Source organism: Agelaius tricolor, unplaced genomic scaffold (genome assembly GCF_023055355.1).
Source record: "Agelaius tricolor isolate 1412-34295 unplaced genomic scaffold, bAgeTri1.0.p SCAF_23, whole genome shotgun sequence".
Classification (NCBI taxonomy): Eukaryota; Metazoa; Chordata; class Aves; order Passeriformes; family Icteridae; genus Agelaius; species Agelaius tricolor.
This window is the reverse complement of record NW_027269283.1, coordinates 10,296,752-10,319,000: the sequence shown is the minus strand read 5'-3', so window position 1 is coordinate 10,319,000 and position 22,249 is coordinate 10,296,752. Positions and strand designations below refer to the sequence as shown.

The following is a 22,249-nucleotide window of genomic DNA, read 5'->3' as shown; positions in this document are numbered from 1 at the left end:
GCCCGCCTCCCCTCAGAGCCCGCCCAGCCGCCCTCAGGGCCCCCTCAGCCGCCCTCAGGGCCCCCTCAGCCGCCCTCAGGGCCCCCTCAGCCGCCGCCATGCCGGGCTCCCGCCCCGCCCCCGCCGCCGCCGCCGCCGCCGCCGCCATTCCGCGGCGCTCCGCCCGTTCCGGCCGCCGGGCGGGGAGGCCGGGCCGGAGCCATGGAGGATGCCGATTACTTCGAGGGCAGCGCGGCCGAGTGGGGCAGCGAGGCGGACGGGGGCGCGGTGAGCGCCGGGGGGAGGAGGCGAGGGATGACCGCAGCCCCAGGCGTGTCCCGGAGCAACCCCTGGGCACAGACTCCAGAGCGTTCCCCTGGGTCCGGAGCATCCTCCGGGACAATCCTGGAGTGTTCCCCGGGCGGGTCCCGGAGCGTCCCCCGGGCCCTCCCGTTCCCCCGCGGGCTCTCCGGGCTGGGGCGATAGCGCCGGGTGTGGGGGCGGGGGCAGGGGCAGGGGCCGGGGCCGGGCCCGGGGCCCCGGGGTTGAACAGAGAAGGCGGTGCGGGTTTTTGTGCCTTCCCCGTTAATAATCGCTGTCTGTCGGGGTGCAGGTCGCTTGCGGTGCTGAGCCCAGGTGTGTGTGCTGCTGTGGGCAAAAAGAGCCTGAATATGGGAGTGGGGGGAGACGGGACAGGGAGGCTGACCTGACTGTGCTTGTGAACAGCAAGATGATGAGGATGGGGAGGGAGAAGACGATGCCGAAGTCCAGCAGGAGTGCCTGAAGAAATTTTCAACGCCTGATTATATAATGGAACCGTCTATATTTAACACGTTAAAGAGGTGAGTGTGACCTGATGTGTGTTATGGTGTGTTCGAGGTGTCACTTCGTATGGAAATGTGTGCAAATGTATAAATGGTGCTGTTGTTTTCCCTTTAAATTTAGACTTCTATTTATTTTTGGTTTTAATATGACTCACATAGTTCTTTGGTAATCCTTTCATCAGATATTTCCAAGCAGGAGGCTCTCCAGAGAATGTTATTCAGCTCCTCTCTGAAAACTACACTGCAGTGGCACAGACTGTCAATTTACTGGCAGAGTGGCTCATTCAGACAGGTATGATACAAGATACAGAGTATTTTGGGTCTATATTCTGTCAGAAATATCTGAATTTGTGGCAAATTTGTTCATACACAGGAAGTGGATTGTTATAAAGTTGTCATCCTTTATGTGGCTAAATCCTTTATAATAATAGGTGTATTCCACTTGGAGAATAATGATGCAATATGTTGAGGAAAAGCCAACAAACTGTGTTATAAAAGGTTTCATAGTTGAAACAGCTGCATAAATTATAGCTTCTTTTTAATTTCATTCAGAGGGCAAGGGTGCTGTTATATAGGCAGCATAAGCAGTGTTTTTATCCTGTAATGGAATTATTTAATCGTTATTACATTACCAGAACTATTGTGCTCTGATTTCAGAAATGCAGAACTACTCATTTCTATATGTGTCTTATTTTGTAGAATACTATCAAAGCTACTGATAAACAATACTTAAAAGGATGAACTTTAGTGTGTAGTAACGTGGGTTTGTGCCCCAGCCCTGGTAATCCCTCTTGTGGTTAAGACACTCCTGCATTTGTGTGTCTGATGAGGAGAGAAAGAAAAGGTTTTGACCTGAAATCCTAAGCAGTTCAGTATTTAGGGAAAAGGTGGAAAATCTGTAAATCTGTATCAGTGTGGCTCAGTAGCAGAACTGATGGCTCTCCTCTTGTCTTCTCTGTGCTGATAAATTTTGGAGTAGTTTCTGTTCTCATTGGAAAATGTGGGATGCTGCTGCTGTGTTCCACTGGACTGCAGTACATCTGCCAAGTGTTTTGTTCCTTCTGTGCAGGTGTTGAGCCAATGCAAGTTCAGGAGACTGTGGAGAACCACTTGAAGAGTTTACTGATCAAGCACTTCGACCCTCGGAAAGCAGATTCCATCTTCACAGAGGAAGGAGAGGTGTGCATGCAATCCCTGGTGCTGTCCCTACAGAGGATCCTACCTCCACACCTTCATCTGATGGAGTGGTGAAGGGAAGGGAAATTGAATCTTCAGAGCTCTTGGGCTGAGGAACAACTGGTTTCAGAAAACCAGCTCTGTCTGACTGGAGTCCTCAGAGGTTTAGAGAGCTTGGAAATTTGGAATGCATCCTCCTTTGTAATAAAGCTCTGTAGAACAACTCACAGGACTGCTGAGAGGTAAAAGCCTTGCTTTTTATGATCCTGACAACAAGACATTCTTAAATTTTTTTCTTCTTTTCAGACTCCAGCCTGGCTTGAGCAAATGATAGCACATACCACGTGGAGGGACCTTTTTTACAAATTGGCAGAAGCCCATCCTGATTGTTTAATGCTTAATTTTACTGTGAAGGTACTATGCTTAAGTCTAATCAGTAAGAATATCCATAGAGGGCTAATTGTTCTGGCATCAAATATTATGTTTGTTTTCCTTTGATCTCTGTCTGAAAATTCTGGATTTCTGGTGCAGTGGAACATCTCAGTCAGTTTTGTATGTTTCTGTGACAAGAAAAGAATGTTATATTTTGGTGTGCTCTGCTACATTTTTTATTATTGTGCTTTATTTATTCTTGCTGCATCTTTATTGGTTTCTTTTTCTGTAGACCACAATATAAATGTGAATTCCAGTCAGTGTATACAGAGATGAAACTTAGATTCTCTGTGTTCTTCTAGATTTGTTAGGATATCAGAAATAGAAATGTAAATAACACAAGATTTCTGTGATGCTTTTATTTTTATAGCTTATATCTGATGCTGGGTATCAAGGGGAAATAACCAGCGTTTCAACAGCATGTCAGCAACTAGAAGTATTTTCCAGAGTCCTGCGTACATCTCTGGCAACAATTTTAGATGGAGGAGAAGAAAACCTCGAGAAAAACCTCCCTGAATTTGCTGTAAGTTTGGTTTTTGGGTTGGTTTTTTTTTCCTTTTTATGTGGAAAAAGAAGTGTTCTGCTTTCCAGTTAGGAGGTACAGATCACTGTGGGTTGTAGCCAATCTTGATGTCCTACAAGAGCTTATGAAGAGAAGGTATATCTGAGCTAAAACAAATTTATACTTTTTGGTCATTCTGTGACCAAGAATTTTTGATTTACTTATGTGACACTTCTTATATTTATTAAATGGATTGTAAAAAGGTGGGGGTAGAACCGTTGTCTTTAACATGTACTTCAAGATCTAAAGATCAGTATTGTCAGTCCCCTGGCAAATGAAAATAATTCTCTTATCATCCACATCAGTGTGAAAGTTGCCATCTGAATCAACCCAGCATTTCAGTGTTGTGAAACAGCACAATTATTGTACTCTGATTTCAGAAATGTAGAACGACTCAAAAAAATGATTTTCAGCTGGCTTTGAACTTCTCTTAGTGTTCAAATACTGCAGAGAAAGCTCTGAGCATACGTAGAACGGATTTTCCTCTCAGTTTTGGAATCTGAGAAATTAAATTCTCAATTCAGAAATTTCTTCTTGTGTGGTGTCAGTGCTTTTCTGTATTTTCCTCTTGGCTTTTGGGGTTTGGGCTTTGTTTGTGCTTTGGTTTTTTTCCTTCGCAATTTTGCTGTTTATTTTTTCCCCCCCTTTGCTCTCACGGCAATGTAATCACAGAAGGCCACTGGGCTGTCTGCTTGCTGTCTGCTGAGGTTTGTGCTGTGCTTTCACAGAAGATGGTGTGCCATGGGGAACACACTTACCTCTTTGCCCAGTCCATGATGTCCATCCTGGCGCAGGAGGAGCAGGGCGGCTCCGCCGTCCGACGCATCGCGCAGGAGGTTCAGCGCTACGCCCACGAGAAGTGAGTGGCACCTGTGGGAGCAGGAAATGGAGCTCGCCCCAGCCCGTGAACCCTGCTGGCTTTTGGCCTTCTGCTTGTCCTTCCTCACCTTTCACCAGCAAAAGGGGAATCTTGAACTGCAACAGAGCAGTTTTTGTAGCAGGGCTTGAAGCTGTGGGACAGCAGAAAAGTTCAGTGTCCTGTACCACAGAGACCTGAAACTGGAAAAGCAAAGACTTGATGTTTCTGTCTGTTAAGGAATGTATTTTTATTTTTCTGTTAGCATTTTGGAAACAAACCAGGCAAACACAGGCCTATTTCTGTAATTACCCTAAGGCATTACATCCCATAGAGTATGCCCTGTTGACTCAGTGAGACTTCATCTGAAATGTCTGAATCAAGAAAAATAATCACTGTGTGTGTTTGCTCTGCCTGCAGAGGCCACGATGCCAGTCAGATCACCTTAGCACTGGGTACTGCAGCCTCCTACCCCCGAGCTTGCCAGGCTCTGGGGGCAATGCTGTCCAAAGGAGCTCTGAATCCAGCAGATATCACTGTCCTCTTCAAAATGTTTACAAGCATGGACCCACCTCCAGTAGAACTGGTCAGTATTCACCTGTTTGTAACCTCTGAAACTTATTTCTGTTACAGTAGCACTCGGAAATGGGGTGCCTTGTGCTTAGTGTTGTATGGACACAAAAATTAAATTAGCACTCACTTGTCCTTCTGTCATTGTAAGTAATGTCTAAAAGTGAAGCTGCTACTTGCATTCTGGTTTGCATCAGCTTTGTGGTACTTCTGTTGGGGTTTTTTAATCATTCCAAGTTGTGGTTTTACATATAACTAAATTAAAGATCTTTTCCACAGGAGATAAAGATTGCAAGGAATTAATTCTTTAAACAAACAAAAAAAAAATCAGAAAAAAAAAATCCCTGCCCACTTTAGTAGTTTGTTACAAACAGGCCTAAATTATACATTTCACATTTCTCACTGCATTGTTCTAACATGGGTTTTGGTAAGAAAAGGCAAGATTTTGATACTTTAGAAATATAGTTTGTAACTGATTCCTTTTTTCTTTCAAAAATCTGTGTCTCTTCAGAAAACTGTTTAATGTACTCTTAAAGGAAAATATATTTATCTTATTTAAGGTATATCAAATGCAAAAACTCCATTCTTAGTCACCTCTCATAATTCCCACCTCTCATAATTTTATCATTATAATTCATAATTATAATGATAAAATGCTCTTTCTCTTCACAGATTCGAGTGCCTGCATTTCTGGACCTCTTCATGCAGTCCTTGTTTAAACCAGGTGCTAAGATCAACCAGGATCACAAACATAAATATATCCACATACTGGCATATGCAGCGAGTGTTGTAGAGATGTGGAAAAAGGTAATGTTCACTTCTGTGAATAATATTCTTTTTTAACTGCCTGTGCCAAAGAAAATGTATGGTTGTGAAGTCGTTTAAAATAATACATTCAGCTTAGTTTAATTATTTTAATATGAAATGCTTCTGCCTTCAACTGAGGTGATTAAAAAGTGTAGATCCTGATGATCAAACAAAAGTCTGAGTGCACTGAGAATAAAGCAAAACATCCTTGTACTTCAGCTCACTCATAATTAATTCTTCTGAAACTTGCATGTGAGTCTGCATTTTGAGACAGGATGCAATCCTAGGCTTATTGCAGGTCAAGCTCCTTTCCTTAAATAACCAAAGACATCTGCAGCTCTTGCATTCCAACTTTGCAATAATTTTGCAGAACAAGAGAGTCAGCATCAACAAGGATGAACTCAAGTCGACCTCAAAAGCCATTGAGACTGTTCACAATCTGTGTTGCAATGAGAACAAAGGGGCATCAGAGCTGGTTGCAGAACTGAGCACTCTCTATCAGTGCATCAGGTGAGCAGAGAGGCTGGGAGTCTCCCATGACTGATAAATCCTGTCTTTTGCACTTGTCCTCCTTGGGTGGCAGAACATGATTTTCTGTGCCACTGGAAAGTGATGGCAGATTACTTTGGGTTGCTAATAAAACTTCCATTTATTTTTCATGCTGCTGTGCTAAGGTGATTCTCTCTGTAGGTTCCCAGTGGTGGCTATGGGGGTGTTGAAGTGGGTGGACTGGACAGTGTCAGAGCCACGGTACTTCCAGCTGCAGACTGATCACACCCCAGTTCACCTGGCACTGCTGGATGAGGTGAGAGTGTCTGGAAACTGTGCTGAGAGCAGGAACAGTTCTGGTTCTTGTGTAACACTGCATGCCTGTCATTTGCAGTAAGGCAGTAAATATGCAGAGATGAATCTATTCAGAGTAAATTGGTTTTGTCAGCTCAGCATTATTTATGCCAGGAAAACTTGGGCATTATAGAAGGAAATGATGGAATGCTTTTCTAAAGGAATTTCTGTCTGGCCCTGAACATCAGTGTAAACTTGTCTGGTGCACTGTGTTTTAAATTGCAGTTCTGAGGATCTCACTTTGCTGTGTTGTTTGCAGATCAGTACATGCCATCAGCTGCTTCATCCCCAAGTTCTGCAACTTCTTGTCAAGCTCTTTGAAACAGAACATTCTCAGCTGGATGTGATGGAGCAGGTGATACTCAGAGGATTCAGGTCTTTGTTACTTCACATCTGTCACTCCTTTTCCTCTCACAGCAGGGTTAATGTAGAAGTGGTTAAAATGTAGCACAGCAGATATTGAATGAATAAAGATTGCACACTCTGAGAGCAAGTTCTGAAGTGTTGGCTCTTCCCTCCCTTCCCCACCAGCTGGAGCTGAAGAAGACTCTCCTGGACAGGATGGTTCACTCGCTGAGCCGGGGCTACGTCCTGCCCGTCGTCAGCTACATCCGCAAATGCCTGGAGAAGCTGGACACCGACATCTCCCTCATCAGATACTTTGTGACAGAGGTCAGCAGCAAAAACTCTTTACTGAAGTCTAGATATCAAGTTTAAATCAGATCCATGTGTTTTGGATATTCAGAAATACTTCAAGTTCAGGTCAGAGTCTGAGCAATGTCTCAGTGTTCACCAGGATGTGATTTGGTCCTACTGATCCTGACTTCTGGATGTAACAAGGTACTCACAGAGCACCCTCAGAGTTCATAACTTATTACTTGCACTTGAGACCTCTTGTTCTCATCCACCTACCTGTATGCTTCCAAGACTGGTATATTAATTAAATGCTGTCCCTCCTCCCCCTGTAAGTGCAAGAGTCATCAGTTTTTGTCTGCTCTTTCAGGTGCTTGATGTGATTGCCCCTCCATATACCTCAGACTTTGTACAGCTTTTTCTTCCAATCTTGGAGAATGAAAGTATTGCAGGCACTATAAAAACAGAAGGTGAACATGATCCTGTCACAGAGTTCATAGGTAAGTCACCTTTATTCCTTCCATACCTGCTTCCATTTGTGTCTGTTACAACTTGCAAATAATGTTTAGGAGGAAGATTGCTAAATATAGGAATGCCTGCCAGCTATTTTCACAGACAACTTCCCTTTTAGGGGCCTGTGTTTAGCAATTTTCCTGTGATCAAGAATCTGTGGGTAGTAGTGGGGAAAGTGAAGATAAATACTGCTTTTTGGGAACTGTCACTGCAGCAAGGAAAGGAAGGAAGGAAAGTTGTCTGTCGTAATATGGTACTCCACCCTAAACCAGGAACATCTGTCCAGACCCTAAAAGCCTAATTATTTACATAATGCAGAAATCCATATGCAAATATATAAATCAGAATCATTGTAATGCACTGAACAGTGTCTTTTTTTTTCTCTCCTTTTAAGCTCATTGCAAATCTAACTTTATTATGATGAACTAAGCAGTCGAAAACATCAAGAATGCAGCCAGAACTCATGAGCACGGTTTTGCCATGCTCTCCACCTGTGAGGTTCTAAAACTGGGGAAAAAACCCCAACAAAACCAAGAAACCTAAAACAAGAAGGAAAAGGCTGAAGGGCACTTGCTTGACTTGCATGGTGACCTTGAAATTCTTAACCAGTGGAGTGTTTGTGTTTCATATCAGAGAACTGTCAATGTCATTTGGAAAATGGAACAATACCAAAGGTCTTTCTGCTGTTACACAAATCAGTATAAATCTGTGTTCTGAAGGGGATGGATAGCAAGAAACAGATTTAGTTGAAAGAACTTGCAGAATTTGTCACTGATTCTTTGTGTAATAAACAAAATATGAAGAAGGGGTAAGGTAATTCCTACTAAAACACTTTGCAGATCGTTCTCTGAATAGGTCCTGAATGCTCCAGGCTTTGATGTTGTAAGTTGTAAAAAATAGGAATTTGTGGATTTGCTCTGTGCCTGCAGCACAAAAGCCCTAATGTTCCTCCCCTTTGCTTTATATTAGAATTCTAAATATGCTACATGAAAACAAAAAACCTGTTTTGTGTAACACAAGAGGAGTTGCAACAGCCGAGGTTATTTTGTATTAAGAGAGGAATTCTTTGTGAGTGTGTTACCTTTCAGAATCTATTTTTGCTAAATAGATGCCTCAGATGTTACTGGTAAGTTTCATTACCATGTCATTACTGTCCCAAAATACGAAACGTGTGCCCAAATTTCATTACTGCTTGTTGTGGCTTTGTTTTTATACTGATCTCTACTCTGTCCTGGCTGATGCCAAACTGTGGGAAAAGACCCAACAATAAAATTTACCTTTAAATAAAGGTGTTTGCTCTTTTCCAGAGATGTCTTTCAGTTTCATCATGACTCGTTCTCTCTGCTCATGGGGCTGGATTCCTCTTTACACCCCTCACTTTTAAACAAACAGTAATTTTGTTGAACAAACAAGCACATTTTGCTTCTCCAAGTACATCTGTTTTGTGAAGAATCTACTTCCTAAAAGACATTTAAACTCTAAGTCCAGAATAGAAGATTTGCTATTATTCCAGCTAACTCTCACCATTTAAAATTTGCCTGAGACCTAGTTTGTGTAATTTAAGTAAACTGTTGAATTAGAAGCAGAAATTATTCACCTTATAGAGAATAAATTTAGGATACAGCCCTGTAAAAGCTCTTGGTGATAATTGAGAGCAGCTTGCTCTGTGTCCATGCAGCTTTACCAGCAGTTTAAACAAGGTTTATTTTTACTTTTCCTGTGTTCTGCTTAGTATCACTTCCTCTAAACAGTTCCTCTGTAGATGATTTTTAACTTGTTGAACCCTTTGTGATGCTGTGATCAGTGCTGTGTTCATACCCACTTGTTTGAACCAGCATCCTTGCTGTATAAAATTGTTCATCAGGCCAATGACAGCAGCCCCATCCAGGTGGAGACAACCACACACCTCTATCAATAAGCTCTTATAATAAAGACCCAGTCATGTAAGAGAAAAAGTCTGTTTATTAAATCAGTTAGCAATGCCAGGCAGTAACATCTGATATGGCACTGATTTGTCGTATTAGTGAGGAGTTCAGGGTTATGGCAATTTATGTTTTGCATCTTTAGGAGAAAAAGGGCACAGTCACATATTAAAGCAAGAAATTTGAGCAAAGACAAGACTAATTAAGTAAGAAGTGTTTAGACTGTCTTTTGGTTAAAGTAATTCCCATTTTATACTTTTGGTGGATAAAAGCACTTGGTTATTGAACAATTCCAACACCACTGTTTCACCAGGAGGTCAAGCAAACAAGGGTCAATATTTTTGATTTATATCATGTCCAGATTATCATGGCTTTTGCATCATTGCAACATATTTGGTCAATACTGTCACAGAATTTAAAAGAAGCTCTAGACCCCAATATTGAGTACACTTTTCCAGTACATCTACATGATTTATATTTAAAAAAATAGATATTTACATGTACAGGTCCTGTGAGTCAGTCAGTGTGATTTTAATACTGTGCATCAAGGTAGACAACTCCTTCATGGGTGAATTACTTCAAGGTGTAAATAAAATTAGGGCAGTTCTGTATTTTTTGAAGGCATTGTGTGTTGCATCCGGACTAATTTTTCAGAACTGTGAAGGAGTGTTAGGCTATTATTCTTTAAACAAGAGGAGGTTGTGCTGGGCAGCTCCCAAAGCACCCAAACACAAAGCTGTACCATGTAGAATCAAGGCAGTATAGGATCTCCATATGCACAGTCCTCTTCAATAGCCAGATTGTAGTCTGCTCCTCTTCCACCCTTGTAGGCACTGGTCACAATCCTCAGCCACCCTCTTTCACCCTGTCAAGGATTTCATTTGCATTGTAAATTAGGAAACACAGCTGTAGAAGTTGTGTGTTGGTGAGTCTGTTCTGTCTGCCAAATATGAGTGATTGAGGTGAATGGAGGAATTCACTCAAGCTGAAGTGCAGCCCTGGAGTCATGGGGCAACCTGCTGGGGTGAATTTACATCCCACTCATCCAGTCCAGGTACATGATTGGATTTTTGCCTACAACCAATAGCAATTTCCAGCTGCCCATAACAGGAGCTGCACGTCCTTGAAAGGCAGAATTTGGGATAGAGCTGAAAGTTTTACTCAAATAACTTCCAAATATCCTTGTCTTCAGATTGGCTGGGTGTCATTTTTAAACTGGCAGTCTGGTTCAAAGCCAGTTCCAGTTTTCTATCCACAGGCTGCAGTTCTGCAGTGACAAACCCCTCCCTCCCAAGCCCAAAGTGTGCTGCCATGTGTCCTTACCCAGGGCTCACCCCAGGAGTTCCGGACTATCCAATATTCTGTCCCGTTTTCCACTCCCCAGCCAGCCACAGACACGATGTGATTCACTGTGGGTGAGGGGTTGTACTCTGTGTATAGCCCCCCTGTGTAGGCATCCAGCTTTTCTGTAGCCATTATGCCACAGCTGCAAGAAAACAGAGAGAGGAGGTTTCATACAAGGGGATCAGGGCAGGGGCCTGCCTAAAAACCAACTGGTTTTCTTGTATTTTGAATTCTGACCTCAGAATTCAAGGCTGCATGTCAGAGCAGAGCTGCTGACATGCGCTAGAGTGAAAATGTACATTGAGTTTCATGTATCTTTCTTTTTTACCTAATTGGTCCATTAGTGTAGATTTCTGCCATCATTTTTTCTCTTCCACTGACAGACCCATAGTCAGCAACTTTCCAGAGAGTGTAGTTCTTGATCACATGGCATTCTCCAAAAGTGACACAAGTTCCACACTGGTTAAATTTCTTACACTCTGGAAAAAAAAGGTGAGATTACCCCTGGAGGTAATCTGCAGGAAGGTGCTTTTCTTCAAGTGAAGGGATTTTAGGACACTGAGCTTTTATAATATAATTGAGGCAGATATTAATAACTTCAGAGTAATTATTAATACATATTCTCTCTGGTGAACTCAATTGTTTTCTGGAAATCACATTTAAAGTCCCTTTTATCACCACTTACTGTTCTTTACTTCACAGGTATAAATACTTTGTTGAGGACACAGAGAAACCATTGCAGTCATACATGACCAACGGTTAAATTTCTTCTTTGTTCAGCTTGAGGTGACACTTGTAAATATTTCAGTACACTAGAGATTGTGTGTCACAGATTTAAGAGATTAAGTTAAAACAATTCAGCTGTGCAAACTTGCCTGAGCATGATTTAGTGCTACACTGTCTGTCTGGAGCAGGAGACACACACAGGCCCGTAAAGAAAACCTGTTCTGTCAGTCAAACAGCAGGAACCAGTACTCTGAAAACCCAAAACATTTTTTTTTTTAAATACACCAAGATCTGCTAAACCTGGGAAGAAATCCTAGAGCAAAGCAGAGCCATCCTACTTTGGTCCTTGGCTTGGTAGTTGTTGCAGGTCTCGTCGGGGATGCCGTGGTCGTGCGCGTACCTCCAGACCCCCGAGTGGTCCCCGCCCTCACAGGAGCCAGCGTCGGCACAGTCGATGACATTCTGCACAGACAGGTAGGCAGAGGGCCAGGCACCTTTCCTCTTGATGTTGATTCGGTCTGGAAGGATAAGGAACTGGGGTTTGCTGCTGGAATACGTGGGTGGCTGCACATTGCAACTGCTTTTGAAACTGTCTCCTCTTCATTGAGCCTGCCACTGGTTGCAGACAGCAGCACTTGTGGTTGGAAAGGCTCTGCTGTCTGCAGTGAGGAACACAGCGTGACCTAATTCAAACCAGAGGCTGAGCTATTATTGTGGGTTTCCATTAGGAGGGGTTTTTCCAATAAAAACTCAGCAAAAACATGGAGATGAGTAAGATCTGTCTAAAGCCTTGAAGAGCCCTAGACCTCTTTCAATTCAAGACACAGCTTCTGAAAACTTCCAGATCTGTTTCCTGACTTTGACAGCAAAGAGTTTTCAAATTCACATCTAAAAACAGCTCTGAGCATCATCTTTCAGAGGAGTAGAGATTTATGTATAAGCCCATGCATAAACATAAGCCCATGGAGCCCAGGCTGCTGGCTCTGTGAGACAGTCTAAATGCAGAAGAAAGCTTTCAGAGTTATCTCCTTGCTGTTACACCAGCACCTCACTGTTATCCTGCCATCTCAGACAGGCACCACCACCCTGCTGCCTTCTTTTGTCAGAAACAAGAAGCTTACTTGGTGGAAAAGCTTCCTGACGAGTATTTATAAACTGCTTTTCTGCATTAACAGTCTTAACTGATGCCACTGTAGTTACTTTAAATCCTATTAGTACCAACAACATTCAAATAAACTTGACAGAACAGGGAGCTATCATCCCAGCCTAATCTTCCTGCAAGCTGCTGTATTTTACTGTCCCAGTACTTCACTCCATCCTGGCAGGTGTCATACCTGTCCACATCCTTGTATGCTGCATGACTCCTGCTGTCTGCTCACACCTGCATTATCTGCCCCCTTCTCCCCAGTTTCCTCTGTTTCCCCTTCACAGGTAATTTTCCTACAGCCTCCCTGTGCAAGTGCTGCTTCTCCAGCACAAAGCTGTTGCATGCAAATCATGCACTCTCTCTAGAGCCACTACTTCTCCATCTGTAGCAAACCACTACTTCCCCTTGACTAAGAAAAAGGCTGAAATCAGATTTCATGTCTGCTGTGGTGGTCATGCAATGACAGGCCTCCTGCAGCAAATACCCCACAAGAGGCATCTCCTTTCATTTGCTCATGGCCAGCATGGCTGGAGAGCCCCTGCTGTAGAGAGGTACCAAGAGACCTCACAACTCTTCTGCATCTCCTGCCACACCGCTGGGGGGAGGGCAGAAACCTTACCCCAGGACCTAAAGAGCAGTTTGGGAGGAGCTATGGCCACATTCCTTCTGCAAAGAAGGTTTTTAACCACACACCAGTGCTCTCCCCTTGCTGCCTTTGGATGAGGTGGAGACAGCCTCACTCTGGTTGCTTTTCCTACTGAAACCAACCCTCCTTGCCTTCAGCTTGGGCATTCCCACTGTTCTGGTGTATTCACAGACACATCAGCCTCGGTTTTGCTGCGTTAGTCCCTGCAGTGATTTAGCACCTTATACCAGCTGTCAGTACCCTGAATCTAAACTTCCTTTGCTTCCCAAACACTCCCGACTGCAGCGGGGAGCCCGAGGGTACCTGCCAAGGCGCTGGTGCTGCCGTGGGCCCAGCAGGAGCCGCAGTACTGGGGGATGTGCTGGTTCCGAGTGGTGCTGGCGTAATTCACCCCATTCACGTTCCTCCAGTCCCAGCTCTGCGGCAGCGCCGACACGTCCAAGTACTCGTGCGGGCGGGGGTAGGTCCTGCGGGGGGGACGGGACGAGGAGGTAGCGCCGGCATCCCCCGGGAGCAGGACGGGCGGGTGTTATTTAAAAAAAAAAAAAAACAAAATAAAAAATAAATAAGGAAAAAAGGCAAAAAACCCCACGGATTTCACCGAGTTTCACAACGAGCCCGCGAGTGTCCGCCGGGGTCACGTGACCGATCCGGCCCCGCCGTCTCGTGACCGCCCCCCCCCCCCCCCCCCCCCACCCCGGACCCCGGCACGGCCGGAGCGGCCCCGGGAGCCCCCGAACCACTCCCGGGCACCCCCGAAATCCCCCGGGCATCCCCGAAATTCCCGAACCCCCCGGGCATCCCCGAAATCCCTGAACCCCTCCGGGCACCCTCGAGCCCCGGTGTACCCGCCCAGCCCTCCCCAGCGCTCCTCTCGGCCGTGCGAGCCGTGAGGGGCCGGGAGGGCACACGGGAGCGAAGCGCACCTGAGGCCGGGCGCCTTGCGTGGGGCCGGGCGGTAGCAGTGCTGCCCTTCCCTGAAGTGGAGCCCGGCGCGGGCGGGCGGGCAGAGGCAGCCGCAGAGCAGCAGGAGCGCGATGAGGGGCTGGAGCGGCGGGGCCATGCTGGGACAGCGGCGGCCGCCGGGCTCCGGGGTTTGAGGGCGGCAGGAGCGGAGGGGAGGAGCGGAGGGCCGGGCCGGGCCGGGCCGGGCCGGGCTCACCTGCGGCGGGCGGGGACTGCGGGCCGGCCCCGCGCCCTCCTCGGCGCCGCCTCAGCGCGTCCGAGGGAGCTCCTGGGGATGAGGAACGAGCTCAGATCCCGCCGCCCCAGCCCCCAGTGACGCTTCCAGCTCAAGAATTCGGTCACATGGGTTGCGATTGTATCTGGGACAGGCCCTGTCACAGGTTTCTTCACCTTTGGCCTAACACCTCAGCATTGTGCTAGACTGTGGCCAGCGACTGTGACTGGATTTTTTTGCTTGGTTCTTGTTTTTTTCCCTAGTCCCAAGTTATGGGTTTCTCAAGCCCTTTAATGCTACAATTAGCAAAGGAGCACAGGCCTGTGTCCATTTTCTAGGCCGCTCCTTAGGGTTTGAATATCTGAAGGTTCTTTATTATTTGCTGGAAGATTTAGTCAATAGTAAAAATAGTTTTCTAATTTTCCTGCAGAAGCTTCTAGGGACTGTGTGAATGGATTATCAGTCTCTTTTGCATACATTAGCTAGAAGTTTTCATGTTTGATAAACCGGTTTAGTAAACCACAGACAGTTCTCCCCTCCTAGCTTCTCTTCCTTGGCTTTCAGCACTTTTTGTAGAGGACCTGAGGTTTATTAGTTCCACACTATGAATAAAGAAACTGAGGCACAGAGAACAAACGCACCAAAAGGAGGAGCAGAGCACAAATGGAGCCTGTGAGTTGAATGCAGTGGTTTTGGTATCATTCTTAAGGGTGATTCAGCAAGCCCAGGTTAGTTAAGACTTGCATCAGCTCGTCTGGTAGCCATTCATAGATCTCTGTAAAATAATCTGATGCCTTGTAGCCATGCTTATCTCAAACTGAATAGGCTTTCCTCTCAACAATCTTCTCTACTACTCTGAAAAGCCAGCTCCTCCCAAGCAAACCATTAAAAAAGATTATCCCAGAATGCCTCCTTGCACATGCATGTTTATCGGGGGTAGTGTTAAAAAACCCCCAAAATCAACCAAGGAAACAAAACCAACAACAAATAGCCCAGCAACCACAAAAGCCTTGTGTCTCTGTGGTCTCAGCTCAAGCCCATCAGCAGGGCTGTGGTATCTGGGAGCAGTGGCAGCCTGATAATGGCCACAGTGGGACAGCTGCCCTTGCTGTGCCCAGTGCCAGGCTGCTCCTAATCTCCCCAGTGCCACAGTGCCTGTGAGCCAGCCCATCCAGCTCAGCCCCTCTGTCCCAGCGCCTCTCTCTGCTAATCTGCAGCTGCACATGGGCCATGGCAGTGCTGGAGTCCCTCGGGTGTTAACAGGCCTGGGGCTTCTCTGGGCTGAGCAGGGACTGCAGCTGAACCTCCACAGGAACAGCCCCTCCTAGGCCAGGCTTGGATAAAGTCAGACTTGAAGCTCACAGAAATGCAGATGGGGAGGAGAGGGAAAAGAGGCCCAAGCCCACAAAGAGTCTCAGCTGCCTGGTGTCATGTGCCAGAATGTTTAAGGCTCTGTAAGGAAGCCCTTCAGAGGAGGCACATGATTCTAGGGAGCTATTTTCAGCAAGAGGAAAAACCCCTATTGAGTAACTGCATATTTCTTTTGCTTCCCTTTTCCCCCTTTTCTTGTGAGATTTTCTCAGTGAATTTATTTATTGCTGAAATTATTTTGTCAAATTTTTTGGACAGTGAATTAGCACCTTCAGCCTCTTCCTAAGTTGTGTCTGTTGTGAATACATTGCGTATTTTTCATTTATATGAATTTAATTTTTTATAAATTCATATATTTTTTATATTTTATATTGTATTTATTTAGTATTTGTTATTGACGTATCAATGTCTATTCAAAATGCAGCAGTTGAATACACAACTAAGATGTGCATTACTGCTCTTAGCTAAAGATGGTTGGAGAAAACAAGTACAGAATGTGCATAAATAAAATGAGATGCACATAAAATAAATAAAATAAAATGCTTTTTAAGTAAATGTCCAAATAACCTAAATAACCTTTTCAGAATTTTCTTAGGGAATTGTAGACAATATCCAAAGCTATTGTGGAAAATATTGACAATGTGGCAATGGAACATTTTTTGTGGGTAAACTGAATGGCTTAGAGAATACTTACCTTTTGAAAATGATAAAATGATTGTGTTTTAAGGAAACAAAATGAATCTTCCTGCATTTGAAGTCTTCCTTTTATCGCTCCCTAAGCAATATGTCCATAGCATGGCAGAGGATGACGGATATTTGCTCTCTATTTTTTTTAAATGCACTTCTGGTGCTGAGCTCTGTGTCAGGAGCAGTTGTGTGTTCCTTCATTGGCTGGTGGGAGAAGTGGAAGTCATCAAGTGGAGGGGAAGCCTGGAATAAGCTGATTTTTCTTCTGGAACCATATGGAAGCTCAGAAATCCCTTATCTCTAGCAAGCCATAAAGTGGTCAAGTAGTTACATTCAGTGAGTCAAGCCCTTCCTCTGTCACCATTTCATGCTGAATAGTTTTAAGGTGCTTTCCAAATTATAGTTCCTTTCCCCATCCTTAAAAGGAACACTTGCAAGGCAGTGACAGTCATTTGACATGTCATGAAACTGCTCTAGGCTTCCACAAGTCATTTTACCCTGGGTTTCTGCTGCTCAGTGATACTGGTGTTGGTTATCAGCAGCCAAACACGACTGTGCTGTGTTTGGTTCTGCCTCACAGCGTTTCCTTCAGCACAGGGAGATGTTTCACTCAGTGAATGTTACAGTTCACTTCAGAGAACTTCAGTGAAATGGGGTTTTCACCTCTAGCATTTTCCTGGCAAGTTCTGAAGCACATCTGAGATATAAGAAATTAAGAAATATTAGAAATGCTGTATTTCTTCTCCCTTCATTTCCTGAAGGGAGAGAAAGAGAGTTAACTGTGCACGTTAGTCACAAGTTAATTCAAGTTTTGGCTAAATATGATGGGTTCCTAGAAGTATTAAAGGACCATGCATCACTGAGGGTACAGTGTTATTTTTATGTGTTACAAAGTATTTTTTGTTCCTGCTCCTGTTCCCCTCCTTCATACAGTCAAACATCAGGAATTATGCTTGTTAGTGAACTGGAGTTTGCCTTGCAATCCTGCTCACAAGTTGTTACCATTTTTATTATGGGTGTTGTCCTCTATGACTCATATGATGCTAAAATTTAAATTATGTAGCAGAAGCACATGTGCTTAATAAATTAAGATCACTCACTTTGGGCTACAATCTGTACATATGCACATATATTTGTGTATATATTATGTTTAATATAACATAATGCACCACAAACAGAATATGCACATATATGCTGGAAGGAGTGCATGTGACAGTGCTGCTCTCCAAGGCACAGGTGCTGCACCTGTGCTGCTCTGCCTGCACCCAGGCAGGGAAGGGGCCCCGGGCTCCTGGTGCAGAGCCTGGGGCTGGCTACTCCCCTGGCTGGCTCAGTGACACTCCCTGGGGTATAAAAGGGCCCCTGGGCCGGGCTGTGCTGGGTGTAGCTGATAGAGCAGCAGGCACAGGGCTCGTCCTGGGGAGCTGCAGAGCCTGGCTGAGGTCGTAGCCACCGGCAGGTCTGAGGCACACAAAATGCGTGAGATCGTGCACCTGCAGATTGGCCAGTGTGGGAACCAAATTGGATCCAAGGTAAGGTCTCTTTTAACACTGATTATCAGCAGGAGATCAGAGGTAGCAGGTCACACATCATCAATGGATGGGGACTTCTGGGGGGACAATTACCTTGTAACTCAGTGGGGGGAAGCGTGGCATGTTAGCAGGGAACATGAGGAGTATTTTGGTATGAAAGGCAAAAGCTGGATTTGTTCCTTTAAGGTTAATGTTCATTTGCAATAACTGGCCCAGGGATTACAGGTGCACCAGAGCATTCCTGCTGGGACTGTTCCCAGGGGAACTCACATACTCTGCAAGATACTGGGGCAAGTGACAGAGCCAGTAATTCCAGGGCTGTGAAGTTGTATTGCTGGTACTTTAGTTCAGTCATGCAGCAGTTCTGCCACATTTTATTCTTAAATATCACAGAATTATACAATGGCTTGGGTTGGAAGAGGTCTTAAAGATCATATGGAATCATATTAATCAACAGCATAACCTATGTTAGAGTGTAGAACGACACAAAGTGTCACTGGCCTCCTGAGAGAGAGAGGTGTCATTTGGAGTATTTTTGTGTAGCTCAAACACTGGCATGCTGTGACATAGGGAGTAGTCACTATTGCTGACTTTCTGGGCTAGGAGTAAAATTACTCCTCAATTACTATGCTGTGTGATGTCCATACTTTCTTTTTTTTCTTTAATTGATAAGTAGGAAGTTGTCCAAAATTATCTAGTTTGGGCTGGCAGGTCTATTAAGACATGGGATAGTTGAGGGATTGTTCTGCTATGTTCTTCCTCCCTTCTCCCATGCCTAACCTTGATTCCTTTTAATGGAACATGAAGCATGGAACATGCACCTGTTGACAGTGGTGTATTTGTACACTCAAAATGGGACTGGATGCTAACCCAGGAGAGCTTTAATATTAGAATAGCCTGGTCATTACAGTGGGTGGGTGTGTCTGCTTGAACACTGCTGTGGCTGCTGCCCAGATAAGAGCCCAGCACAAGAGCACATCCATATGAGTGTCAAGATAGGACATTTGGGACCAGCAGCTGTTTGAGGAAAGGCTTGCTCACGTACAAATTTGCCTGTGCCAGCTTTGTTGTGCCATGGTCCCATTTGTGCATGGCAGGACTCAAAGCAACTCTCCCTAATCCACACCCTCACAACCTTTTTGTTAAGTTCATACCAAGTAGTAACTGTTATTTAAACTAACATCAATTCCCTTTTACTATAAAGAGAACAAATTGAGGGCCTCCACCTATTAGTGCACAGGTCATAGCTAAGCAGCATAAATAGTCTGCTAAACTTTTCCCTCAAATTTATTTGGGAGGGGTAGAGAAGGATCCCTGTTCTGATGTGGTACGTAAATGGCAGAGCATCCCCTGCTTCAGGCACAGCTCCCAGAGCTGCTGCTGAACATGTGCTGAAAATCAATAAATCATTCTCAGTGTGTTGTACCTCTTTCCTTTTGCAGTTCTGGGAGGTGCTTGGTGAGGAACATGGCATTGACATCACTGGGAACTACCGTGGGGATTCACCACTGCAGCTGGAGCGAATTAACGTGTACTTCAATGAGGCTTATTGTAAGTGCTCAGCAGAGCCAACACGGAGGGTAAAATAAGTAATTAAAAAACCCACAAAAAGCCTAAACCACCCTAGGTGGACTGGACTTTCCAGAGTGCATTGTAAACCTGTTTCTTTGACCACTAGCAGTGATTATTTGCATTAATTTTGTTTGTTCCAGCCCATAAATACGTGCCCCGTTCCATCCTGGTGGACCTGGAGCCTGGGACGATGGACAGCGTCCGGTCCAGCAGAATCGGGCCCCTCTTTCGGCCTGACAACTTTATCCATGGTATGTACAGCACACTGCCAGCAAACTGACTGCAGGCAGTGTCCCAAAAGGGCCCTGGAAGTCCTTCAAATATTCTCCTGCTAACTTTGGGATTGTTCTTTCTGTAATTCTATTCACAGGTAATTCAGGTGCTGGCAACAACTGGGCCAAGGGCCATTACACAGAAGGTGCTGAACTGATTGAAAATGTCATGGATGTGGTCAGGAACGAGTGTGAGAGCTGTGACTGCCTTCAGGGGTTCCAGCTCATCCATTCCCTTGGTGGTGGAACGGGCTCAGGCATGGGGACACTCCTCATCAACAAGATCAGAGAGGAATATCCCGACAGGATCATGAACACCTTCAGCGTGGTGCCCTCGCCCAAGGTGTCCGACACGGTGGTGGAGCCGTACAACGCCATCCTCTCCATCCACCAGCTGATAGAGAACACGGATGAGACCTTCTGCATTGACAACGAGGCTCTGTATGATATATGCTTCAGGACACTAAAGCTCACCAATCCCACCTATGGGGACCTCAACCACTTGGTGTCCCTCACCATGAGCGGCGTCACCACCTCGCTGCGTTTCCCCGGCCAGCTGAACGCGGATCTACGGAAGCTGGCGGTGAACATGGTGCCCTTTCCTCGCCTGCACTTCTTCATGCCCGGCTTTGCCCCGCTGACAGCTCGGGGCAGCCAGCAGTACCGGGCCCTGACGGTGCCAGAGCTCACCCAGCAGATGTTCGACGCCCGGAACATGATGGCCGCCTGCGACCCCCGCCGCGGGCGCTACCTCACCGTCGCCTGCATCTTCAGGGGCAGAATGTCCACCAAGGAAGTGGACGAGCAGCTGCTGTCTGTCCAGACCAAGAACAGCTCCTACTTTGTGGAGTGGATCCCTAACAATGTGAAAGTGGCCGTGTGTGACATCCCGCCGCGAGGGCTGAAGATGGCAGCCACGTTTATTGGCAATAACACGGCCATCCAGGAGCTCTTCATCAGGGTGTCCGAGCAGTTCTCGGCCATGTTCAGGAGGAAAGCCTTTCTCCACTGGTACACAGGGGAAGGCATGGATGAGATGGAGTTTTCTGAAGCAGAAGGTAACACCAATGACCTTGTGTCTGAGTACCAACAGTACCAGGATGCCACTGCAGATGTGGAGGAGTTTGAAGAGGTAGAAGTGGAAGCAGAAGCCAAGCCAGAAAAGGAAGCAGAGTAAAAAGAATCAAAACATTCTCCAAATGAGCCTGTTCACATTCACTAAGGACAAAGCAATAGCCATCATCTGCATACCCAAAATAACACATTTCTTCAGAACTTCTTCTGTGCATCTGGCCAAGTGTATCTGATATTACAACACAGTGCTTTTGAAATTCATGGCAGCTCTGCTTTACTGTCTTGAACAACTGTTGGGATGGAATCTCTCCCCAGACCAATCCACTATGAGGACATGTTATCTCACACCAGCCTTTCCTGTAAATGGATTCACTTTTAGAACACAATCACCAGATACTGAATGTACTATACAGCCACTGGGCCTGTGTATATAGATCAGGATCTTAAGCAATAGCAAAATGTGCTGTCAGCTCATCACATTTATTTATTCTCAGGTAAACACAGTCCCTGCTGACTGGGAACTTGTTACTGTTTTAGGATCATGTGCACATCTCTGAGGCCTCCAAAGGCAGGGACTCTTTTATTGCTCCACAGACTGATGTAGATCTGCAGAAACAACAGGGGGCAAATGACTGAATATGCACATTCTTATTTTATAAGTATTCTAATTGTTTTATCACATTGCTGGCTTATATTATTGCAGAGCTTGTATTCATTATCATGGTGTGGTTTGTTTCTATTTCTAACTACAGGTTGAGTTATATTAGCACACTAAGTTGTGACATTATGTAAAACTTTTGGTGTGGTATTTTTCTCCTAGGTACTAACTACTGTAAATTTTTTTCCCAAACATTCAGTACAACAAAAATGACATAGAATGGTTTGTAGTTTGTTAATATAAATTCTATGGCAGTCACTAAAACAAAATCTTATTTTGCCTTCAGTGAAAAAATTTTCTTGCCATCACAGCTGCCTACTTAATGTATTTATAATATTATTTTAAATAAAGATAATGTACCATTCTATGAAAAGTTTTATACTTGAAACATTTGATAGACAAACCCCCATAGTTTATTCTTGCAAGAACTAACTTTGAATTAAATTAGTTATACTCTTAGATGAAAAGGTTTGTTGTACTCTGAAGAAAGTAATGCCTCATGTTTTGAGTTCAGTCTTGGTGAAGGAACCTGAAGCAAATCCCCCTGTGCAGTGGGACAGTGTCATCCCTGCTGTGAGGACACACAGCAGCAGGAAAATGCAGGATAAACAATTCAGATTCCTGTGTCTCCTTCCCCACCTCTTACATGACAACCAGCTCTCCCAATTCCTGATTCACTACTCAGTGTCTCAGACTTGGAGACTGGATCTCCAGCAGCACATCCATGGCACAATTATCCTGCTTCCAGTTTTCTATCTATATGCTACATTCTCTGTTTATACAGCTTTTAGCCAGGACTTTTTTCCAAAGTAATCATTTAAATGAAGTAGGCAGAAAAGTTTTAAACAGGAATCAAATCTCTCACTCATTTATGTACCTGAAATATCAGCATGACACCCAAAAAGAGATTTGGCTTAAAAATA

General features: G+C 44.9%; 3 protein-coding genes across 4 annotated transcripts; 2 read left to right on the top strand and 1 right to left on the bottom strand.

The window, feature by feature from the left end:
- Nucleotides 1-141: 141 nt before the first annotated feature.
- On the top strand, nucleotides 142-8,503 carry NELFCD (negative elongation factor complex member C/D). 2 transcript variants are annotated; one of them, XM_071446594.1, is made up of 15 exons: nucleotides 142-267; nucleotides 706-821; nucleotides 986-1,095; nucleotides 1,873-1,982; nucleotides 2,286-2,393; nucleotides 2,782-2,934; nucleotides 3,702-3,832; nucleotides 4,250-4,415; nucleotides 5,072-5,206; nucleotides 5,577-5,716; nucleotides 5,897-6,011; nucleotides 6,309-6,404; nucleotides 6,581-6,721; nucleotides 7,053-7,182; nucleotides 7,590-8,503. In XM_071446594.1, the coding sequence occupies exons 1-15, from the start codon at nucleotides 202-204 to the stop codon at nucleotides 7,622-7,624; spliced, it is 1,752 nt and encodes a 583-aa protein (XP_071302695.1). In that variant the 5' UTR covers nucleotides 142-201; the 3' UTR covers nucleotides 7,625-8,503. The 2 variants fall into 2 exon arrangements, with proteins under 2 accessions (XP_071302695.1, XP_071302694.1); XM_071446593.1 differs by lacking the exon at nucleotides 7,590-8,503 and having other exon boundaries at nucleotides 7,053-7,554.
- A 636-nt stretch (nucleotides 8,504-9,139) lies between these two features.
- CTSZ (cathepsin Z) lies at nucleotides 9,140-14,213 on the bottom strand. Its single transcript, XM_071446599.1, has 6 exons — nucleotides 13,907-14,213; nucleotides 13,284-13,447; nucleotides 11,526-11,705; nucleotides 10,790-10,940; nucleotides 10,441-10,603; nucleotides 9,140-9,982 (listed from the first exon to the last, which is right to left on the bottom strand). The coding sequence occupies exons 1-6, from the start codon at nucleotides 14,041-14,043 to the stop codon at nucleotides 9,869-9,871; spliced, it is 909 nt and encodes a 302-aa protein (XP_071302700.1). The 5' UTR covers nucleotides 14,044-14,213; the 3' UTR covers nucleotides 9,140-9,868.
- A 3,393-nt stretch (nucleotides 14,214-17,606) lies between these two features.
- On the top strand, nucleotides 17,607-21,699 carry TUBB1 (tubulin beta 1 class VI). The gene is made up of 4 exons (XM_071446597.1): nucleotides 17,607-17,750; nucleotides 19,193-19,301; nucleotides 19,463-19,573; nucleotides 19,693-21,699. Exons 1-4 carry the CDS (start codon nucleotides 17,694-17,696, stop codon nucleotides 20,769-20,771), a joined length of 1,356 nt encoding a protein of 451 aa, XP_071302698.1. The 5' UTR covers nucleotides 17,607-17,693; the 3' UTR covers nucleotides 20,772-21,699.
- The last annotated feature ends 550 nt before the right edge of the window (nucleotides 21,700-22,249 follow it).